Here is a 19,278-nt window from a genome sequence, read left to right as displayed (position 1 = left end):
GGAAAAAGGCAACCTTCAGAAACATTAAATAAATGTGCTTTTCTACAGCAGCACCCAACACCTGTCCTCCGAAAGCAGCCCAGAAACACTAAGATTTTTAAGGAAACTATTTGATGTTTGCTTATAACAGCTCTCGAATCTATGGAGAAAAACTCCACAAGCAGACTCCACCAGTCTGGAAGGCCGGCATCTGAATCTTGAAACCTTACTACACAAATTCAGTTCAGTGATAGGCATCACGCTCATGACCCCATTTCATTATCAGCAGTCTATCAGCGTTGCCCCGAGCTTCTTTCAGAACAAAAAAGTCCTGCCCTCCTCAAGGAATCTACTATAATGCTGACAGCTTAATGAAAGTGCCTTTCTTGGTTTTACAGCCGTCTTTAAATAATTAAATGATTAAGCAAAAAAATTCCATCCTTTTAAAACTACACTTGACTGTGGACCTAATTTACATAAGAAGAGATTAATGAAAATAATGTTATTAAAAATTCAGAGCATCAACAAGATAACTATTAATAAATCATATGGCTGAATTGTCAGACAAGAATTTCAAAATATAATGAGCCTTTTATGCCTCCCACATTACAAATGCTGTATAATTTTCCAGGTCTTAAAATAAATTCATTAAAAGTGAACTTTTTCTCTTTGTGGCAAAAACACTGAACCCTGAAGAAAAGCTTCATTCTAACAGAAGAATAATACTCGTGGTGCGAAAAGACAGAAAAAAGAAACTCTTACATGCTCACGAGAACTTTTTCAAAATCCCAACTAATCCTCAGGTCCAATTTTAAACACGCTTTTGGTCGTGCAAATCAGGAGCAACTCTATAAAATTAATGGTAACTGCTACTTAAGCTACTGTAGCCCATCTGAAGACAAAGAAGAATGAAACAGTGCTTCAAAACTGATTTCAACAGTGAAGACCTGGAGGAACCATCACGAAGAACTTAAATCTTTCAGTGTCCCTCAATAAAATGCCTAATTCCTTCTCCCTAAGAAGCTGGAATACTGCTCATAGAGCAGGCTGGCCTCAAAAGAGCATTTCTCCGTTCTGCCTCTCCCCAGACATAATCTGTTTGATCCAAGCTAATAGTGGAGTTGTACTACTTTGAAATGTCTGGAATAGTAGTTTTCTATTTCAGATCATCTGAAACAGAGCGAGAGAACCGCACTGAGTTCTAACTAACTAACTAACTGAGTTAAAGCATATTGAATCCAGAAAGCATGGCTAGAAGGAGCATCCTTGGGGCATCCTGTCCATTCCCCTGCCTCAGAGCAGAACCACTCTTTTTTAAGCACCTGGCAGATGTTTCTCCAACCTGTTCTTAAAAAACACCAGCGATGGAAATTCTAGCAGTTCCCCAGGCAATCCAGTGCTTAATTAATTTTCAACACTGGAAACTTCTTACCATCTATTGCACAACTCCTCTGCACCCATGTTTCCATACCTATTTTGGGTAGAAGAGGAAGAGCAACGTACTCCCCTTACTCTAGAACATAAATATTTGGAAATTTTTTAGGTTTTATCCTCTGTAGACCTTGGATAATCCTTCTTGCTTTCCTCCTGACTCTCTTTACTGGTCCACATTTATTTTTGAGAACATTTCCCAGAACGGGACAAAGCACTCTAGCTAAGCTGCACCTAAGCACATAGAAAGGATTACTTCATTTGCCTTGCAGAAAACATTCTTTCTTGCTCCTTATAATAGCTGCTTTTTGCCTCAATAGCCTGGCATATTTAACACACGATCCTTTTCTTTCTAACTGTCACCTCATCTTTTGTTCAAAACAATGAATAGCATAGGTGTAGAACCTTGCATTTATTCTTACTGCATGGGATCCCTTTGATATTAGACCACTATTCCAAAATGTCAACATCAGTTTTCATCCTAAAACCACCTTGTCTCCTACTAGAATACACTTTTTAGAATAGCACCGTTCAAAGCAAACAAGCCTTGGACACTCCCTATGCCAGCATCCAAGACACTAGTAAAAACATCACTCAGACACATAAGAGACCTCTGCAATGTCCTGCATATTAGCAAAACACTAAGAAACACAAAATGCCATTCTCCAATTAGCCTTGCACCCACCTTCTAACAGGCCAGAAATTAGCACAGAACTAACACATACAGAGTTCTTTCCTTCCTCATCAAATACTAAACACTGTGTGGTCCCCACATATCATCTGCATGACTAGCCAAAGCCTCTGAAACAAGTGTTTCTCTCTAGATTCCTGTTTTCTACAAGGCAGCATGCTCCTACCTTGCTAAACCTTGGTGAGCAAGAGGAAAACTGCCGAATTTCCACATGATCATCATCATTAGTGTCCTCCTCCTCTTCTGAATCCAGGTGTTGGTACCGTTCGGAACGGGCTGTGAACCAGACATGGCAGATTTCATCAGTGCATGGAGTATCAATTTACTTCAAACTATGTGTGCTTACCCCAGAATGGCCTTTGCATCAATTCCTACTTGTCTGCTTACAAAGAACTTTAAATGTTCATATGCCACGATGTGGATTCTTTATAACAATGAAACATATTCAGGCAGTTTTGCTCATCCTGTACAACTAGCAGCAAAGAATACCCCCTTCCTACTGAATTTATCTTATATCATCAGTTATATTATGCTCGAAATGCTGATACTCAGCACAAATTCTCTGTGTGTCTAATCCTGCAGACCCTTTGTAGTAAGAATATTTCTTCCCTAAGGCATACATTCCTATGGAAAGAAACAAGGAAATAATTCACTGCCCCAATTTCCAATCAACAGCTTTATGATTGTAAAAAGCCTGCCCTGCATACATAGATGCAAGTCTTCTTTTAAAAATAAAAATATTTACCCCTCAAAATATTTCCTCTTCTCCCTTCCAGAACTAGAAAAGGATTAGATTTTATGAAAGAAAATGGGCAAGCAGCCAATATGCAAAGCTATTTTTAATGCAAAAAATCTAAACTGCCTCCAAAGAGATTTTGTGCTATGAGATTTGCAGCACTGTAATTCTAAGCCAGCCACATTAGATTTTGCAGAGGGGGGACGTTAATAAGTTTGGCTACAGAAAGCCGACAGCTGTACCGAGCCAAATTCACTGCACTGTATCAGCCAGAAAGCTACTTTTATAAATTCTAAAATGTTCTGCAATGGGGTTTATAACAGCAGTGCCAGCCTTTATCAGTATCTGTGTGAGATACTTCTTGATGTGAGACTCCCAGCCTTTATACAGTGCTTGCATCAAACTCATCCCATTAACCTGCTGAGCAGGCCCCCTCATCTACCTGTACCCCTAGCCTAAAAGCCTCTCCAACAAACTGGGTTGAGTTTTTTTGTTGGGTTAGCTAAAAATAGTTGATAGGGAAAAACAATACAGCTCAAAAACTCAGGGAAGTTGGATAGACCAAACGCTTTGGAAGTATTGAGATAAACCGAGCACAACAAATACAGCATCTCACTGCTGGGCCACAGCTGGCAAGTTCACAGGCACCACCGAAAGGCCGATCGACTTCAACAGCAATGTTTTTTCATTTAAAACCCATTTGCTTTCAAAGAAGCCTTACTTGGCATTCTACAGAAACTTTCTGAAGTAATTTCCATCCAGCGCTCTATTCAATTTCTAACAATGACTTATCTTTGACAATTTCAGAAATGAAGCAGGCACAAAAAGTATGATGCAGTTTATGCCTAATCTTCAGTCTTACTGTCAAAATAGCTTGTGTCATCCTCGGACTCCAACTGGGGGATGAATTCAGCTTTCTGCCGAAGTAATCCATTCCAGTCCAAATCTTTAAAGAACCGATGCTGTTTCACTTCAAAGGCACTACCTGAAAGAGGAATCTTTTATTGCAGAGTATTTCTTTCAGCATTTGCATAGCAAGAAAAACAAACCCTAGAAAGATCAAGAGTCTACAAGAATGTACCTGAGTACATTTCAGTCGTGCTTTTTCCAGGAATTTTGAGAAACAACTCATCCTTTACCAAAGTGGTTGTACAGGGTAAAATCTGAATGAGATTTCCCCCTTCCTATCTCCTCTTCATATTAATGAAAACACGTGACTAAACTGGCTGGAAGACAGCATCTGCTATTACATTCTACAGCAAATTACAAGATTAGGAACTAATTAACATCTTAATTTAAAATTTCCAAACTCTAAATACCACCTTGTTCATAGCTAAATATAAAGAACAAACTAAAAGATACTTAGCATGTGAGTACCTCCGCTTTCACAAATAAATTCATCCATTTGCTTAAATCAAGGCAGGGGTTCACATATCTTTCTGAATTAGTATCTTTTAACTACTATCTTCTGAGCTATTAACCTCGTGAGTACACAAAAGGAAAACTAAGAAGGATTATCTCCCTGCTAGCATGTGAGCTTATTCTTTTCCAGATGAAATTAATATTCATTAAAGATGCCACTGTCTTTTTTAAAAAGAGAATAGCAGAGGAAAGGAGATGAAAGGTTTGCCGAGTGCCAGTGGCAGTAAGAGATGCCAAGTGGAACAGCAATCTCAGCACTACAGGTATATAAGAAATCAGAAAATCAGTCCATCAACTCGTTTTGTAAGGCAAGAAACTCTACATCTTTTCTATGACAGAAACACCTTTCAAGTACATGGTTTGAAGTAGAAAAAAAACATGTGAAAATCATGTGATTATATTATTAATTCATGACCTATTCATCACCCTCATATGCACGTGTTAGGTCTGCTGAACACACGCCTTTTGTAAATGCTATACATTTTGGTTTTGTTTTATCCTTAAATTTCCAATCAAAAATCCAAAATTGAATCAGACAAATCAAGTCTATGAAACAGACAACCTGTCCTGCAAAGCCACCACGTTGGACAAATGACTTTAAAACAAGAGGGCTGTTAAAGTTTGTTGATATTTCTTTACTACCAGGAAATGAGAAGCACTGGCTTGTAAAACTTCAGATCTGATATTATAACACAAAAAGATTAACATACATATCTGACTTTGCCAAACAGATTATCAGACTTTGTCGTATGTTTGGAGGATTCTCTGGTGCAGCCCTCTAAGAACACAGAAGTTTTCATTTATTTTATTACACCCACGAGTTCACTTCATTGTAGGGGATTAAGCCCCCAGTCGAAGGAATTGCAAAGAAATCTGATTATGCACTGCTTGAATCGAGGCAAAATCCTCAAGCCTTAACTAGAACAGCAGAGATTTGAGAAGTTACGTTGCAAACTTGATGGTGCCTTTTCCTTGTTTTCCAGACAAGACAGTAATATTTCTTATAATCATAGAAAGGTTGGGTTGGAGAAGACCTTAAAGATCATCGAGCTCCAACCCCCTGCTTTGGGCTGGCTGCCCCACCAGATGAGGCTGCCCAGGGTACCATCCAGCCCGGCCTTGGGCACCTCCAGCAATGGGACACTACACTTCTCCAGCAGCCTGCCTGAACTGCATGCACACTACTTTTCAGAGCTTCATGAAATCCAGCATAAGCCTTTCCCCAGCTCTATACCAGCATTTTTCAACATGGATTGGTGTGTCTCACAGCCACGGTAGCTTCTTTTCATGCTTCTGGCTATTTTTTTTCCTATACGCTAGGCCCCTACCTGTCCCCATTCTTTCCAGAGGATTTTGGCGGAGGAGCTTAGAAATGAGGTCCTGGGCATCTGGTGGCAGTGCATCATCGCCTTCTGGCCAGGCAATTTCATCTGAGGACAAAAAAAGACTTGACATTTTCTACCTGCTTCACGACCAATTTGAATAACCATTCACATTCCTACATCATAAAATGCAGTGCTCAGTACTTCCCCAGAATTGCAAATACCTTGAATTCAGCAGCTTGCATACTTAACATAATTCAAGCATTGACATTTTCCAAAATGCATAAAATCCAGCCTCAGCTAGAGCTGCTGTCAATCCAAGCACTGCTTGTGGAGGGAAAAAAAGCATTAAGAACTCTATTAATAAAGTATGAAATGGGACTTCCATGACAATCCATAAACAATGAGACTGACAATACTGTGGCTGTATCTCATGCCCACATATTCCACACTAGTTAGACTTGGAACAGAGCAAGCAATTTGCAGGTAAGCATTTCATACATTAAGTTTATTTCTTCATTGAAGTTTGCTTTTTACAAAGGACATTTGCCAAGTGTGTTAAAAACATACTGTTTCAGAAAGCATTCCCAATAGGAAATGTGTTCAGTGGCATGTTCATTGAGAAATGACAGAACTATTTAGCTAGACAGTACTTAACAATTTTCAATAGCTGGAATCAAGACAGATGTTACTTTGACACAGAGATAAATGCTTGCAAATTAAAAAGCCTTTGCTTTACACCTAGTCTTTCCTGAGCAAACTACTGAACCTCAATATTTTCAAGGATTTACTTTGCAGCAGAACAGGATCAGAACAGAAACATACCACTGATCACTTGTCCAAACAGCTCCTCAGGTGTGTCACCAAAGAAAGGAACGCAGCCAACCAGAAACTCATACAGGATGACTCCCATGGCCCACCAGTCCACTGGCTTCCCATAGCCCTGTCGGAGGATCACTTCTGGGGCAATGTATTCTGGAGTTCCACAGACCTCAAGAGAAACACAGAAGAAAGCAATCAGCCTACAGATCGCCAAATTCAAATCATATTCTGTCTGTATATGTCTGTCTGCTTGACGGATTGTGACTGGTATGACTATATGTATCAGGGACTGAATTTTGACAGAACTTCCACTTCTCTGCATAAGCAGAATTTAGTTCCACAGATGCAGAATTAACAACACAGCATGGTGATAAACGTCATCATTAAAACTTGGGATGTACAGCTGGCATAACGGCTAAGGACTTCATGCCTTGGGCTTCAAAACAACAACAGTAGCAAAACATCCGTAAAAGATATAATACAGCAAAATGCAAGACCATGAACTAGTGACCAGAGAACACCTGCTACAAAAAATACCATGATTCAGAAGCAAAGGAAGACATGGTCCCGTGTGTGCTCTTAGTTTACCACAGGATGATTATGAATTAACACTTGGCACAGAAAAACAAGAAAATTCTGCTGTGATCCTAGGTATTTTCAGAAGAGATAAGCATTTTTTTAATCCCATTATACATGGCACCAGAAACCTGTATCCAGAATATACTATATAGTTCCTGTTAAATGTGTCTGGGGAAGATCAATTCAAGCTGAAACGGGTGCATGGGAGAGCTATTAATTAATCAAATGAAAATCTATCCCAATATCTAAAAGAACCTGGCTGGTTGAGCCTAGTAAAATGAAGGCTAAGGAGGAAAGAGACCCCTAGTAAACACCATGGCAATGAAAATCAATTATTAACCCAACAGACAAACTTACAAGAACCTATAGGAACCTGCCAAAAACTTTTTAAGCACCAGAAAGGGGAGACTGTGAAACAACCTTCCAGCAAAAGCTGTATTACATCCCTAAAAGAACTGCTGCAGCACAGGGCACACCTTTGATGTCCCGAACTAAAAGCTGAAGTACACCACTTCAAAACAAGAATTTGAAACAGAAAAACAATACCAATTTGCGCACAGGTAGAAGAAAGAACTTGTATCTTTTCCTCCCATTGTAAAAACAGTAAGCTCAAGCTTACCTGCTTGTCCAGAAATTCCCTGGTATCCTTTTCAATGTGCCCCTCATAAAGGTTAGTTGTAAGACTCATTAACCCAATTTTAGACAGTCCAAAGTCTGTAAGTTTAATGTGACCCATGGAAGTTATCAGGAGACTAGAAGAAAGAGAAGCAAAATAATCCAACATTCAATTAATTGTTTCTCAAAATGAATTAAAAATATAACAAGGCAACGCTAAGCATGTTCTCAGTGTTCTCTTAAACTCCTGAAATGAACCTCCGATGAAACAGAGCATCATGGAGCAGCTAAGGCAGGCAGAATTCAGGCTGCCTCCTGCCATATTTCAGCAGTGCAGTAACATCTCTGAGGTAATATTTGAAGATGTTCCTCCTATTCCCTCTCTGTGTCTGCTTGGTTCTACACATCAGGAGCAAGAGACTCCCTAAAACCTCCTGCATGTTAGATGTCATCAAAAATCTCTATTGTCTCTAGCCACCGTGTTCTCTTGCCCATGGAGAAAGTCTCTGAAGAACTGGCTCTCATCCTAAAGCTTTGGAAGAGTTCAAGACTTACTTGTCAGGTTTTAGGTCACGGTGAACGATCCCATAATTGTGTAGGTACTCCAATGCCAGAACAGTCTCAGCAAAATACATCCTCGCCATATCAACAGGTAGGGCACCGATGTTCTTGAGAAGTGTCGCACAGTCACCTCCTAGAGGTAAGTTCCAAATATGGCACAGTGAAATGGCAAGTGTCAGCAACAAAAAAGAATGGCTACAGCACTACAGCACTAGATAACTACAGTGAGTTAACTAAAATCTGCCTCTTTCAACCTTGTTATATGGAATTCAAAACTATCTCTCAACTCCCTCTTGAGCTTCAAAGAAATATGAAAATCTTAGTGTTATGGATTCAACTCCAGCCCAAGTAGTCCATATACTCTTCCCTAAAAGAGCATCATGACCTCCTTTGTAGCTGCTGGGTTGACTGATCTCACTCTACATGAAGAAAGAAACAGCACACACCTAAGATATTCTTCCCATTTACTGAAGTCAGAGTGGTGTGCTCATCAGTATTACATCCAAAAGTACATTTCTTATAAATCACTTGGAAACGGCATCCTTTATGATGAGACACGCTGTATATACGCTACGTGTACATTCTAAGAGCCTTTTGCTCTTTGCAGGCTATGACAAACATACCTTCCACATACTCCATAACCATGCACAGATGGCGCTTGGTCTCAAAGGAGCAGAACATGCTGACTACAAAGGGGTTCTCAGCAAACGTCAAGATATCTCTCTCAACAAAAGCCTGCTGGATCTGGTTTCTCAAAATTAGGTTCTGTTTGTTGATCTTCTTCATGGCAAAACGTTGGCGGGTGGTTTTGTGGCGCACCAAATACACCGCTCTAGAAAATAACACACCAAGAAGGAAAGTTCCATGGTCTGTTTGAACTGGTTTCAGAAATATCATGAACATCCCTAAGTGTCAGTGCAATGGGGCTTGTATTTTTCAACCCTATAGTCACCATTTCACTAAAAAAAACAAAAAGTCTAAAAAATGTATGAAATCAGCATGATTTCTTTCCAAACTCCATAAAATTAACTTGATGCAACATCGTCACCAGGGATTTCCTTCAGTATCTCTCACATTTCTATCATTTGCAGATCATTAGATTCCTGCACATTAATAATGCAGTCTGCAAATAAAATTTTCATCCAGTTTCCCTGCCTGATTGAATCAGTACTTGCTTCCTTTTCTCTAGAGTATATTACATTTAACATGGTATTTTGTCTCACAAGCAGCTGACTATAAAACACACCCAGCATGGAGACAGGAATGAGTAAGAGCAAAACTACACCTCTCCCCACTTTTTGCAAATTTATGTTTAAACCATGGGGTCTATGAAGACATATGACTGAAAACATACAAAAGCTTCTCATCTAACAACAGCGGAGCTTCAACATGCTCCATCGTGTCTTTAAAGACCAAAAAATGCACTTTTTCCACTGTTTTCATTATTATTTTTTTTAATTTGCTGTTAAATATGCACTCACTCCAACAAAATACTCAAGCACATGCTTAAGTTTTGTTGGTTATTACCTACCAAATCACTGCTCTTAGTTATAGCCTAATGAATATCCCTGGTAACAATAAAGAGTCAGGAACCATCTTTACAGTTCTGGATAGGTTTGTACAACTAGTTCAGATTTCAACTGACCAGTAGCCTCATCCTGGATTCTTTAATGAATAACAAAATCTAACAGCACTCTTACAGCATGAATTGTTACTGCAGATTCGCACCAATGTATTTCAACAGCTCACAAACAGCCACAAATACATAATAATACGTGGAAGAATGGAAAACTATAAACAAAGCCTTCCTCAATGATCCTGCTGTTTGATTGAGTCACTAGTAACATTTACAACTACAGAATGTAACCCACACCCACTCAGGTAGCCTTCATACAAACAGCAATTACAGGACTTTAATACTCTGCACCAAAGGAAATTCAGGCAGGGGGCCTTGATAAGCAGTAAAGAAGTGGGTACAAAATAATTTTCTCATTCTCTTGAAACTGCCTATTGCTCAGGAAATCCCAAAATAAACTAAGGGGGTGGGTGAACTACCAGTTAAGTACAATGTTAAGGCTGTCATAGACAGGAACTACTTCCAGATATGGGGGTATAGGATAAGAAATCCTGAACACATAAAAGAAATGGTATCTCAACCAAGAATGCTGAAGACATCACAAGTGTGGAACCCAAGGCCACTGCATTCATTTATACTCTGGACTCAACAAAATCCATTCACTTCTCTAGCTTTGCTACAATCCTTTGCTGAGTACAATGATAGCAGTATTTTCTTCTAAAGCAAAGCCTAAAAAGCCTTACCCATAAGCGCCATTACTGATCAGTTTAATAGTTTCAAACTCCTCTTCGGATGGAGTTTTCTTTGACTGGACAGAGGCTCCACGGCTCTGGGGAAAGAAGACAAAGAAAAGGAAATGAGGACTGCAGGAACAACGTCACTGTACATATCACTTCTTTCTGTCCATTTCTTCTTTAAGCATCATTCGTCCAGTCTCAACCCATTTCTAAAGCTCAGGAGCTCTCAGCTTTGGGATAACTGTGAGTATTCCCAGCAGCCCTGCAGATTCCCCCCACAAGCACTGGCACGGTAAATCAGGGGGTTTGGACCTTTCCCCAATATTACTTATTTTAAATACAAATAAACTGAAAAACTACAGATGTTTGAAAATCAATGAGTGATATAACTAGGTTTTTCCACCAGCCGGTATTAATGTCATCTCTCTTCAATTCTCGTCATGTTTTACAAATGCAAATAAAGTTTCTCCTAATGATTCTTATGCGCAACTTGAAGAAACATCAACAAAATCTGATGCTAACGCCTGTTTGCATCTTCAGTGATTTCACCTCCACACAATTGAGATTTGCACGTTTTTACAAGTGTATACTTTAGTTTTAATGTGCACTTTTGAATGTCAGCACTTTTTCTTCTTTTAATTAAAATTACTTTGCATTATCATTAATTCTTTATTGCAGACTACCTTTCTGCAGAGAATGAAAAGAGCGCCAGACAGTATTGAGTGTATTACTGCTTTACCTCGACTGAATCATCTGTCTCAGGAGTGTCTGGGCTGTCATAGCTATTCAGCTGGGCCATTTCTGAAAAGAAAGAAGAGAGATTACTCCTAATGATCTCAATCAAACACTATTCTCTTTGTTTGTACAAGACAAACAGAATTTCAATGGGTGCTTGTAGATTATGAAGGACATACTTCCCAACTCTGTAAAAAGTCACCCCAATTATACATTTCTAACCTTTAACATCCTGTAAACTGCAGGCAATCTTTTATATAGAGGTGAATATAATTAATTGCCCTAATCTCAGCATCACTTATTCTGGATAGTTTCTAAAATAAGCAACAAATGCAAGTTAGGGCAAACTGCTGGCGAGGTAATGTTAAACCTATTCCAAGCATGTTGCCCTGTGGCACCTCTATACTCCAGAAAAGAAAAAGAATTACATTTCATACAGCCTCTCTCCATGAAATGTGTCTGAGTCTGCAAAACGCTGAGTAGCAGCTAACTGTGAGAAATGCAGTTAGTTTAGGCAACTCAGCTGTCTTAGGAGATGCTATAAACTTTGCAGAACCAAATCCTACATTAACTACTGGTCTCTGAACAGACATCACTGACATTTCTGGGTGCCCTCCTTACAGAAAGGAAATAAGGCACCTTGACATCTCCACACATTTCTAAAGAAAATTTGACTTTAGTAAGGGGAATTAGTGATGGAAAGGTTCTCTCCCATGACAGGGATCAAAGAAAATTTCCCTTTAATGTCAGATTTCAACAAATGCTATTAAATTGCATTTAGCAATCTTTGGTATAAATTTTCCTGAAGAGCTCTTCACATGAAGTCAACCTGTCACTGTCATTCGGGTAAACACCGTACAAGTTAAACTAGACCCATCCAGACTGCTAATTTATGTTAAAATTATGCTCTCTTGAGGAAACAAAAAGTACGGTTCAATCGCTGAAATATTCTGCAGCAATCTCCAGTCTCTGTCACACTTTCTATTGTTGCTGAGCAAGCCATGCATGCTCGTAAAACTTGCCATAGGAGAGAGTCGGTTAGCAAAGTGCCAGACAGAAATATTAACTCACAAATTCCAAACTCAGGATCTTATGGGGCTCTCTACATTTACACTGTGTTCACGTTACTGTTTGCAATTCTGGGACCTAGCAGAAAAGCTGTTAGTTACTTCTAAAACATTACTCATATGGGGCTCGAACAGTGCTGTGATCTCACAGACCTGGTCAGACTTGGGTGTAACAGGTAAAAAGCAAATTTTTATGACTCCTTAAAAGTGTATGAAATGTTGAAGTGTAATATCCAACATTTATAAAAGCTGGAAGGAGTAACATAAATCATCTTCATCATAAACTAGACTTGCTCTGAATATAAAATCATGTTAATTATCATAAACTGTCTGAAAAAATATCTTTTGGTAACAGAAAAAAAAAAAAAACACTTTTATATCCAAGAGAAATCCTGATTAACTGACGTTCTGTTTGTAACAGACCTACTTTAGAAAATTCAGAATATATCAACTCTTTGCTGAATCATGCATCAATATTGCTGCTATTCTCGCATGAAGTACTCAGTTATCAGACAATACAATGAGGTACTCTTCCTCCCACTCTGATGACACACCGTGTTGGATATAATTTAGTCTTTTTGGTTTCACTGCTATATAAGATGTAAAAATACAGACACCTCCACTCAAAAATCTGCACGAGAGCTGGCTTCTCATGGAAAGCCACAACTTCTCTCAGAGAGGACAACAAATGGGATGATTGAACCCAACTCACTAGCATTCCAGCAGTGGCAGAACAGAAATAATACATACAATTTTACTGCCCAACAGCCCAGAGAAAACAGTTAAATCATAAAGCCATTTTCTATCATTTTTTTAGCTGTAATATGGGGAGACATTATTAACACCATAAGTAAAGAACTGTCACTTCTGATGCGTGATCCTTAACCCAGCAATACTCCTCTGAGATGTGGGGATGGAAAGGACAGTCTGGAATTTGACAGCAAACAGGAAAATAAGGAAAAATGGCCTAGAAATTAAACTAATAAAAAGAAGAACTCCTTGAGCTTGTGATGACCAGGAGTCAGTGTCTGGAGATTTGGTTATTCTCTCAGTAGTGTGGTGAGTACAAAACTGGAGCTCTCACCCTCCAGGGGATCCCTGGTGAGTCCCAGCTGGCTGATAATGTAACGAGGAATGTCACACTTAATTCCTTGTCCTTCCTTGGCATGGCCTTCTGCTGCTTCTAACAAATGGTAGAACTCTTCTGGATCAAACTCCTAAAGCAAGGTGGTGAGACAGACAAAGAGAGGGGTACATGATTCAGCTTTACAGTTACAAGACAATGTACAGCAAGCAAGACAATGCATTTCATCCTGCTCTGCAAAAACAGCCTACATCTATAGTCTACTGGCTGTGTATCTGCCATTCAAAACATGACAAAGACAGCAGAAACTTTTATGAACAAAAAAAACCCTATCAGATAATATAGTCTTTATAATGTAAAAGCATTAACCTGGACACACAGCCTACTTTTGCCATTGAGATGTCCTAATGAGGGGTCTAAAGAGGGCTGAAGTGCCTTCTGCCCTGTCCAACAGGTGAGATAAGCCAGTATGAAGCTCTCCTGCTTTCAAATATCACTTCTAATCAAATCGTACACCGATTCGCCTCATTTTATAATTGTCCCAATATTAGAAATCACTAATAGAATTGTTAATAAAATCATTAATCTACCAGCAGAGAATATTTCACCCTTTGTATAAGAAATACTGTTACAGGGTAGGGAGTGGGTTATCCTATCAGCTCAGGTTTGGTATTCTTGATTTTTAAGAAAAGCAAAGATTATAAACAGGTGTGATCTCTCTTACCGCACCAATAGATACAGTTAGAAATATAAAACAACATTTGGGTGCAAAAGCACCATTGCAAGATCACAAAATTACTGTAATTCTGTCCTACAGCCCTCATCATTTGCCAGCAATGAGCAAGATTCTTCCAAAATATTTTAGTGAAATGTGAACTCACTGGACAACACTTCCATATTAATGCCAAAGAGTTCACATTTCTTCATTATCTTAATTACAAAAAACAAACAAACAAAAGTAAAACAAACAAACAAACAAATAAACCTATTTAAATTCCATGAGAATTTAAAGCCTTCTCCCGTGTTCTTCATCTCCTCAGGTGTGCTCCCCCAAGGCCCAGACTCACCAGGCACTCCAGCAGTCGAGCTGGTCGTGCTATGATGATCATCAGCTTCTTCACCAGTTGGGTAACAAAGGCAACCTCGGAGCTCTCGGATCGCTCGTGGGCCTGTGGAGAGCAACACATCGCATTATGGTCCTAGTAGAGAACTCTCCATTTATATTTGTCAAAGCTCAGTTGCTGTAATTCAGCAGCAAAGTCATGACGGAGTCAGGCCAGGCAATGATCTCAGCTCACTCAAGGATGCCAAGTTACATATAGCTTTCCCATTCCAACTGACTCTTTTTATCATGCAAGAGCTATTTCAAAGGCTCTACTTGCATTATATCACCTATATGTTATATTTGACATGATGTGGCCTTTTTTTTTTTTTTTAATGAAAACAGGATTACTGACTTTTTCAATTTTACCTTGCACACGATGCTGAAATCTAGACGATGACCAACAGCTACACCTATTTTCAGGCTGTGCATTCAGCTGGAATTCAAACTACTTCTGTTCACCGTCATGAAAAACCTGAACTTTATTTTCCCTCTGTTCCATTTCATAAATCCTGCCTAACAACTCCAGCACTGTACTGCATGCTCTGGTGTACAAAGCACACCAACAAAGAACGTACAGAAACCTCATTTAGAGAATTTACTCTTGTCCTCTCCTTTTAATTTGCTGGACTTGAGTATAAACTCAGTGTTTAGTTTCAAGGGGAAGGAGGGAGATGCCTTTTTACAACAATAAAAGCATTAAAATGGATGAAGTAGAAAGTGAAGTCAAATTTAACCACCAATACCCATCACCCCCAATTAACTCTTCTTTTGCTCAAAACCACTATGGTTATACAGGGAGTTCTGAAGCACAAATAAAAGAATATTTCATTGCAGGGTGATATAAGATGGTTCCAATGACATGAAAAAAACCTCTGAAATGAAGCATAGCGTTTTCTTCCCAAGGTCAAAAAATAGGCTTCAGCACACCCACAAATACAAAGTCCAGAACTTAACCAATGTGCTCATGCTGGCAATGAGCCATTAGTTGCTTATAAGAACGGTATTTTATCAACGCGCAGCAAGAAACTAAAAGCTTTGTTTAGCACTGTTCATTAACACCACCTAAGAAAAAGGCATATATGGTTAAGAAGTCAAAACACACGTGGAATCACCTGGAAGAACAATAAAACACGGGGAGGTAGAAATTCGTAGCTAGAAAAAGCATTTAATTGCTAGTTCATCATCTGAAAACAGCATCAGAGATGCTTCCTGGTAATAAGAGTCTTATAGAAAAGAATATTTTGAGAGCATTGAAATAAATTCAGATTTTTTTTAAAAAAACAATATTTTCTAATTATAAAACAGAAAACAATCAAACTGAAGGTGCTTAGTATTCACCCAGTGCCCCTTAATGCAATATCCAAACTCGTGAGCTACAATACAAATTCTATAAAGAAATTAATGCTTTCATAGCTGAAAAGCCACCCCAGATCACCAGGGGTGAGCTGCTTTGCAATGAATAAATAAAACATCAACAACTTTGTATTATATGAAACACGAGACATGCAATTGGAAAATCCCTTTCCCCCCTACATATTATGAAAAAATATATATATTTTAAAGCATCTGTTTACGGTGCTGAAGCAAACTTATTCGTTTTAATCAAGTCCTTTTGTTTTCTCTCCTTTCTCATCTTCCCCAGCTTAGGCAAAATAATTTAAAAATGTAACTAATGTAATCAGGTGCCTGTGATGAAAAAGAGAAGCCAGACCATGACTGCCAAATGAGAAAGAAAAGGGAAAAAACAAACCAACACAACAGAGTAGAGGATGACAAAAATGAAACACAACTTGGAACAGCCACTCAGCCATCATCTCTGCACAGCGCTGCTCGTCCAAGATCCGTAACAGCACTGCCTCTTCTTGCTTCCTTCTCCCCCAGGACAGCTCAGACATCCCTACAGATGTCTTGTTTAGCAGCTGTCCCAGCAGCATCCCCAAAGCAGGCAGGGTTATATAGCACTGCTGCCTCCTTGGTGTGATGTGGGACACCTCATTAGCAGCTCCCAATGACGACACCGCTTGTCTGAAGGTTGGCAGTGTCATTTCAGGGTCTGACCCCCCCTCCCCCCCCCCCCCCCCCTCAAGGGGAGGGGAGAGGAGCTCAGGGGCTGTGGGAGAGGCTGATGCCATTCCTGCACACATTGCCAGTGACACGTGTACGGGAGGAAGCGAGGGGTAATTTACAAACCGATTCCCTTATCTGAAAGACCCATCCGTCACTAACTGTAGCCACTGGGGCATGAAATTAAAATCACTGTCCTCCCCTGGGGTTTCATGGGACCAGTAACTAGGATATGCAAGTCACAACGTTGTAATTGAGCTAATATACAGATGGAAAACAAAACAATAGACCTGCAGTGCCAAGAAACAATAAATTTACACTTAGGCTCATATTAAGAAAGCAATTCCAATCAGAGTATCAATTTTCCAATGTGCAGTATCATTGAACATGCTGTAATACCAGCACCTTCCTCTTTTTCTTTTGTTGCATGCACAGAAATACCTGCAGTCCTTCATTCCCTCCTCCCAGTGGCTGAGCCTACATAAAGCCATGGAACTTTTGGGTAGTGTTCCTTGTTCTTTGGCACTGAGGCATTTCAACCAAGAAAACAACTCCTGCCACCTTTTTCACTGAAGGAACCTAAGCTCCTGTTCCACCCAGTAAGCCAACCACCCATGGTAATGGAGTCATAGAATCAATAAGGTTGGAAAAGCCCTCCAAGATCACCCAGTTCAACTGTCCATCTACCGCCAATACTCCCCCACTAAACTAGGTCCCTTAGTACACCATCTAAACATTTTTTCAATGCAATATATAAATAATCACACATTCTGTTCTTTTTCATACATTCTTTCTGCTATTTTTTTCAATAACTATTTTAAATTTAAAGCACAGCATCCAAGTTCATGTTTCCCAAAATAAAGAAAATCTATTCAATTTCATTTTTTACTTCAGGATCGTTTCAGTGATGCAATAAGCAATAGCAATGACTAGAAGACAATATTTCACGCTCCAAACGACAAAGTATCTCATTTGCCATAACTAACGAGATTTGTTGGCATTTTATTACAAAATCCAAGATCCAAAAACTTTAAAAGCTTTCTGGTTTGGTATATTTAAACAGCTCATTATTTACATATCCAATTACTCTATTTTACGGATACATCTTCACAACATAAAGTAGCCTCAACCTGCAACCTATTAAATGGAGTGTTCTTTCTGTGGTTTGAATTTCACAGTAAAATTGTATAAAATCTGTGGGCCTTCCTGATAGTTCCTGAGCTACCACTATTCATTTCCTTACTGATCAAGCAGTCACCTTCCCAATCTTTCACATTTTATAAAAATATACCATAGAACTATATACTGTACTGCACAGACTATACCACCAAGTGAAGGACTTTTGGGGTTGGTTTTTGTTTTCTTTTCAGATTCTACTTGGTCTCATTTCCACAGCATACAACTGATCCTAGATCTCCCAGTGACAGCCAATATCTGAGTCTGTGATTTTTGCAAATCCTGTACTCGCAGCTTGCTATCTCCCTAAATCAAAGCAGAGAATTAGGAAGATGCTCCCAAACAGAGGTCCAAACCCAGCAATAAGTAATAGCACTGATTCCTCACAACAGCTACAGCATAATATTAACTTCAAAAAATCTCTTAGAATTTATTTTAAAGGAAAAGAGCAGTTTTAATGAGTAGCTGAAGCATACTGAGCATGCATTAAAATTGTGCCCCCTTGTGTATTTTCAAATGCTTTGAACACCACAAAACACATCGAAGTAGTAAAAAAATAACCCACAACTGGATTAAGTTCAGCTCAAGAAAATCTTTTATGAAAAATTTATAGCAACACCACAGACTGTGGTGTTTTCACTCCTTGAAGGCACTATTGTAATTAATAAGTCATCCCGAGTCTTGAAGTACATGAAAGAAAAGTTCAGTAATTTCCTTCATCTGGATGAACCCAATTTTCATAAATTGTGAAGACTGCCTTTGACTTACTCATATGCATATTTAGCCTTTGTACAAAGATGTACACAGGTGAAGTGACTTGCTTAACTCCACCCATGGTACATCGACAGCACTTTGGAATGCCCCAGGTCTCCTGACACCCCTACCCGCAGCCCTTCCCCTCTCCTGAAATCAAAGCTCTGCCTTATTGTCTACAGCTTCCATCAACATAACATATTCTACTTCTCAAGAGCACTTACATCCTGGAGAAGTTTCTCCAAGTTTTCCTGCAGCTCATAGAAGTAGCGAGAAGTAATGAGACCTTCACGTGATTTATCTAGGCAGTCTCTGGCCAGCTCTATTACTTGATGGTGGATGAAACTTAGGACCCCATCTGCTAATTGCAGCACATTCTCTGGAGCATTGGAGGCAATAAACTCCGCCAGCCGCTCTTCCATCTGCGCTGTGGCCTAAGAGTACAGAACAAACAGAAATTATTCGTAAAATTTGACTATCCCAAAATCTAAACATAAACAAGTGGGGTTCTAAAGTCACATCCTCAATCCCAAAATGCACCGAGGCTTAAAAACTCATCCAAAATACAACGACAGTGTTTTGCTTCAAATGAAAATATTATTCCATAGGCAAAAGCTGCATTCACAAGAACAAATAACAACACTTAATCAGGGAATGCTATTTGAAAATGGAAATGACTATCAAAATATCCTGCTTCTGAGGCTGCATTCCTCCAGAATAAGGATGTGAGATACAAGGCAGCTCTCAGAAATTGTAAGCAAGACCATGAAATCTGAAAATCATTGCCCCGAGCAACAGACAGAATTTCTTTCACTGTAGGCCT

The 19,278-nt window shown here is 39.2% G+C and overlaps 1 protein-coding gene across 4 annotated transcripts in view; it reads right to left on the bottom strand.

Moving 5' to 3' along the window:
* The window catches only part of MAST2 (microtubule associated serine/threonine kinase 2), a 151,928-nt gene that overhangs the window by 14,067 nt on the left and 118,583 nt on the right, over positions 1-19,278 (bottom strand). For all 4 annotated transcript variants that reach the window (XM_072343106.1, XM_072343107.1, XM_072343108.1 and 1 more), the window contains 12 exons: positions 18,680-18,889; positions 14,425-14,526; positions 13,358-13,490; positions 11,211-11,272; positions 10,478-10,563; positions 8,782-8,990; positions 8,153-8,291; positions 7,602-7,734; positions 6,407-6,572; positions 5,588-5,689; positions 3,700-3,822; positions 2,268-2,377 (listed from right to left, as the gene is read on the bottom strand). In XM_072343106.1, coding sequence (XP_072199207.1) covers positions 2,268-2,377; positions 3,700-3,822; positions 5,588-5,689; positions 6,407-6,572; positions 7,602-7,734; positions 8,153-8,291; positions 8,782-8,990; positions 10,478-10,563; positions 11,211-11,272; positions 13,358-13,490; positions 14,425-14,526; positions 18,680-18,889 — 1,575 coding nt within the window. The remainder of the gene's footprint in view (positions 1-2,267; positions 2,378-3,699; positions 3,823-5,587; positions 5,690-6,406; positions 6,573-7,601; positions 7,735-8,152; positions 8,292-8,781; positions 8,991-10,477; positions 10,564-11,210; positions 11,273-13,357; positions 13,491-14,424; positions 14,527-18,679; positions 18,890-19,278) is intronic.

The sequence above is a fragment of the Excalfactoria chinensis genome, chromosome 8 (genome assembly GCF_039878825.1).
Source record: "Excalfactoria chinensis isolate bCotChi1 chromosome 8, bCotChi1.hap2, whole genome shotgun sequence".
NCBI classification, from domain to species: Eukaryota; Metazoa; Chordata; class Aves; order Galliformes; family Phasianidae; genus Excalfactoria; species Excalfactoria chinensis.
This window is presented reverse-complemented; position numbering and strand designations above follow the sequence as displayed.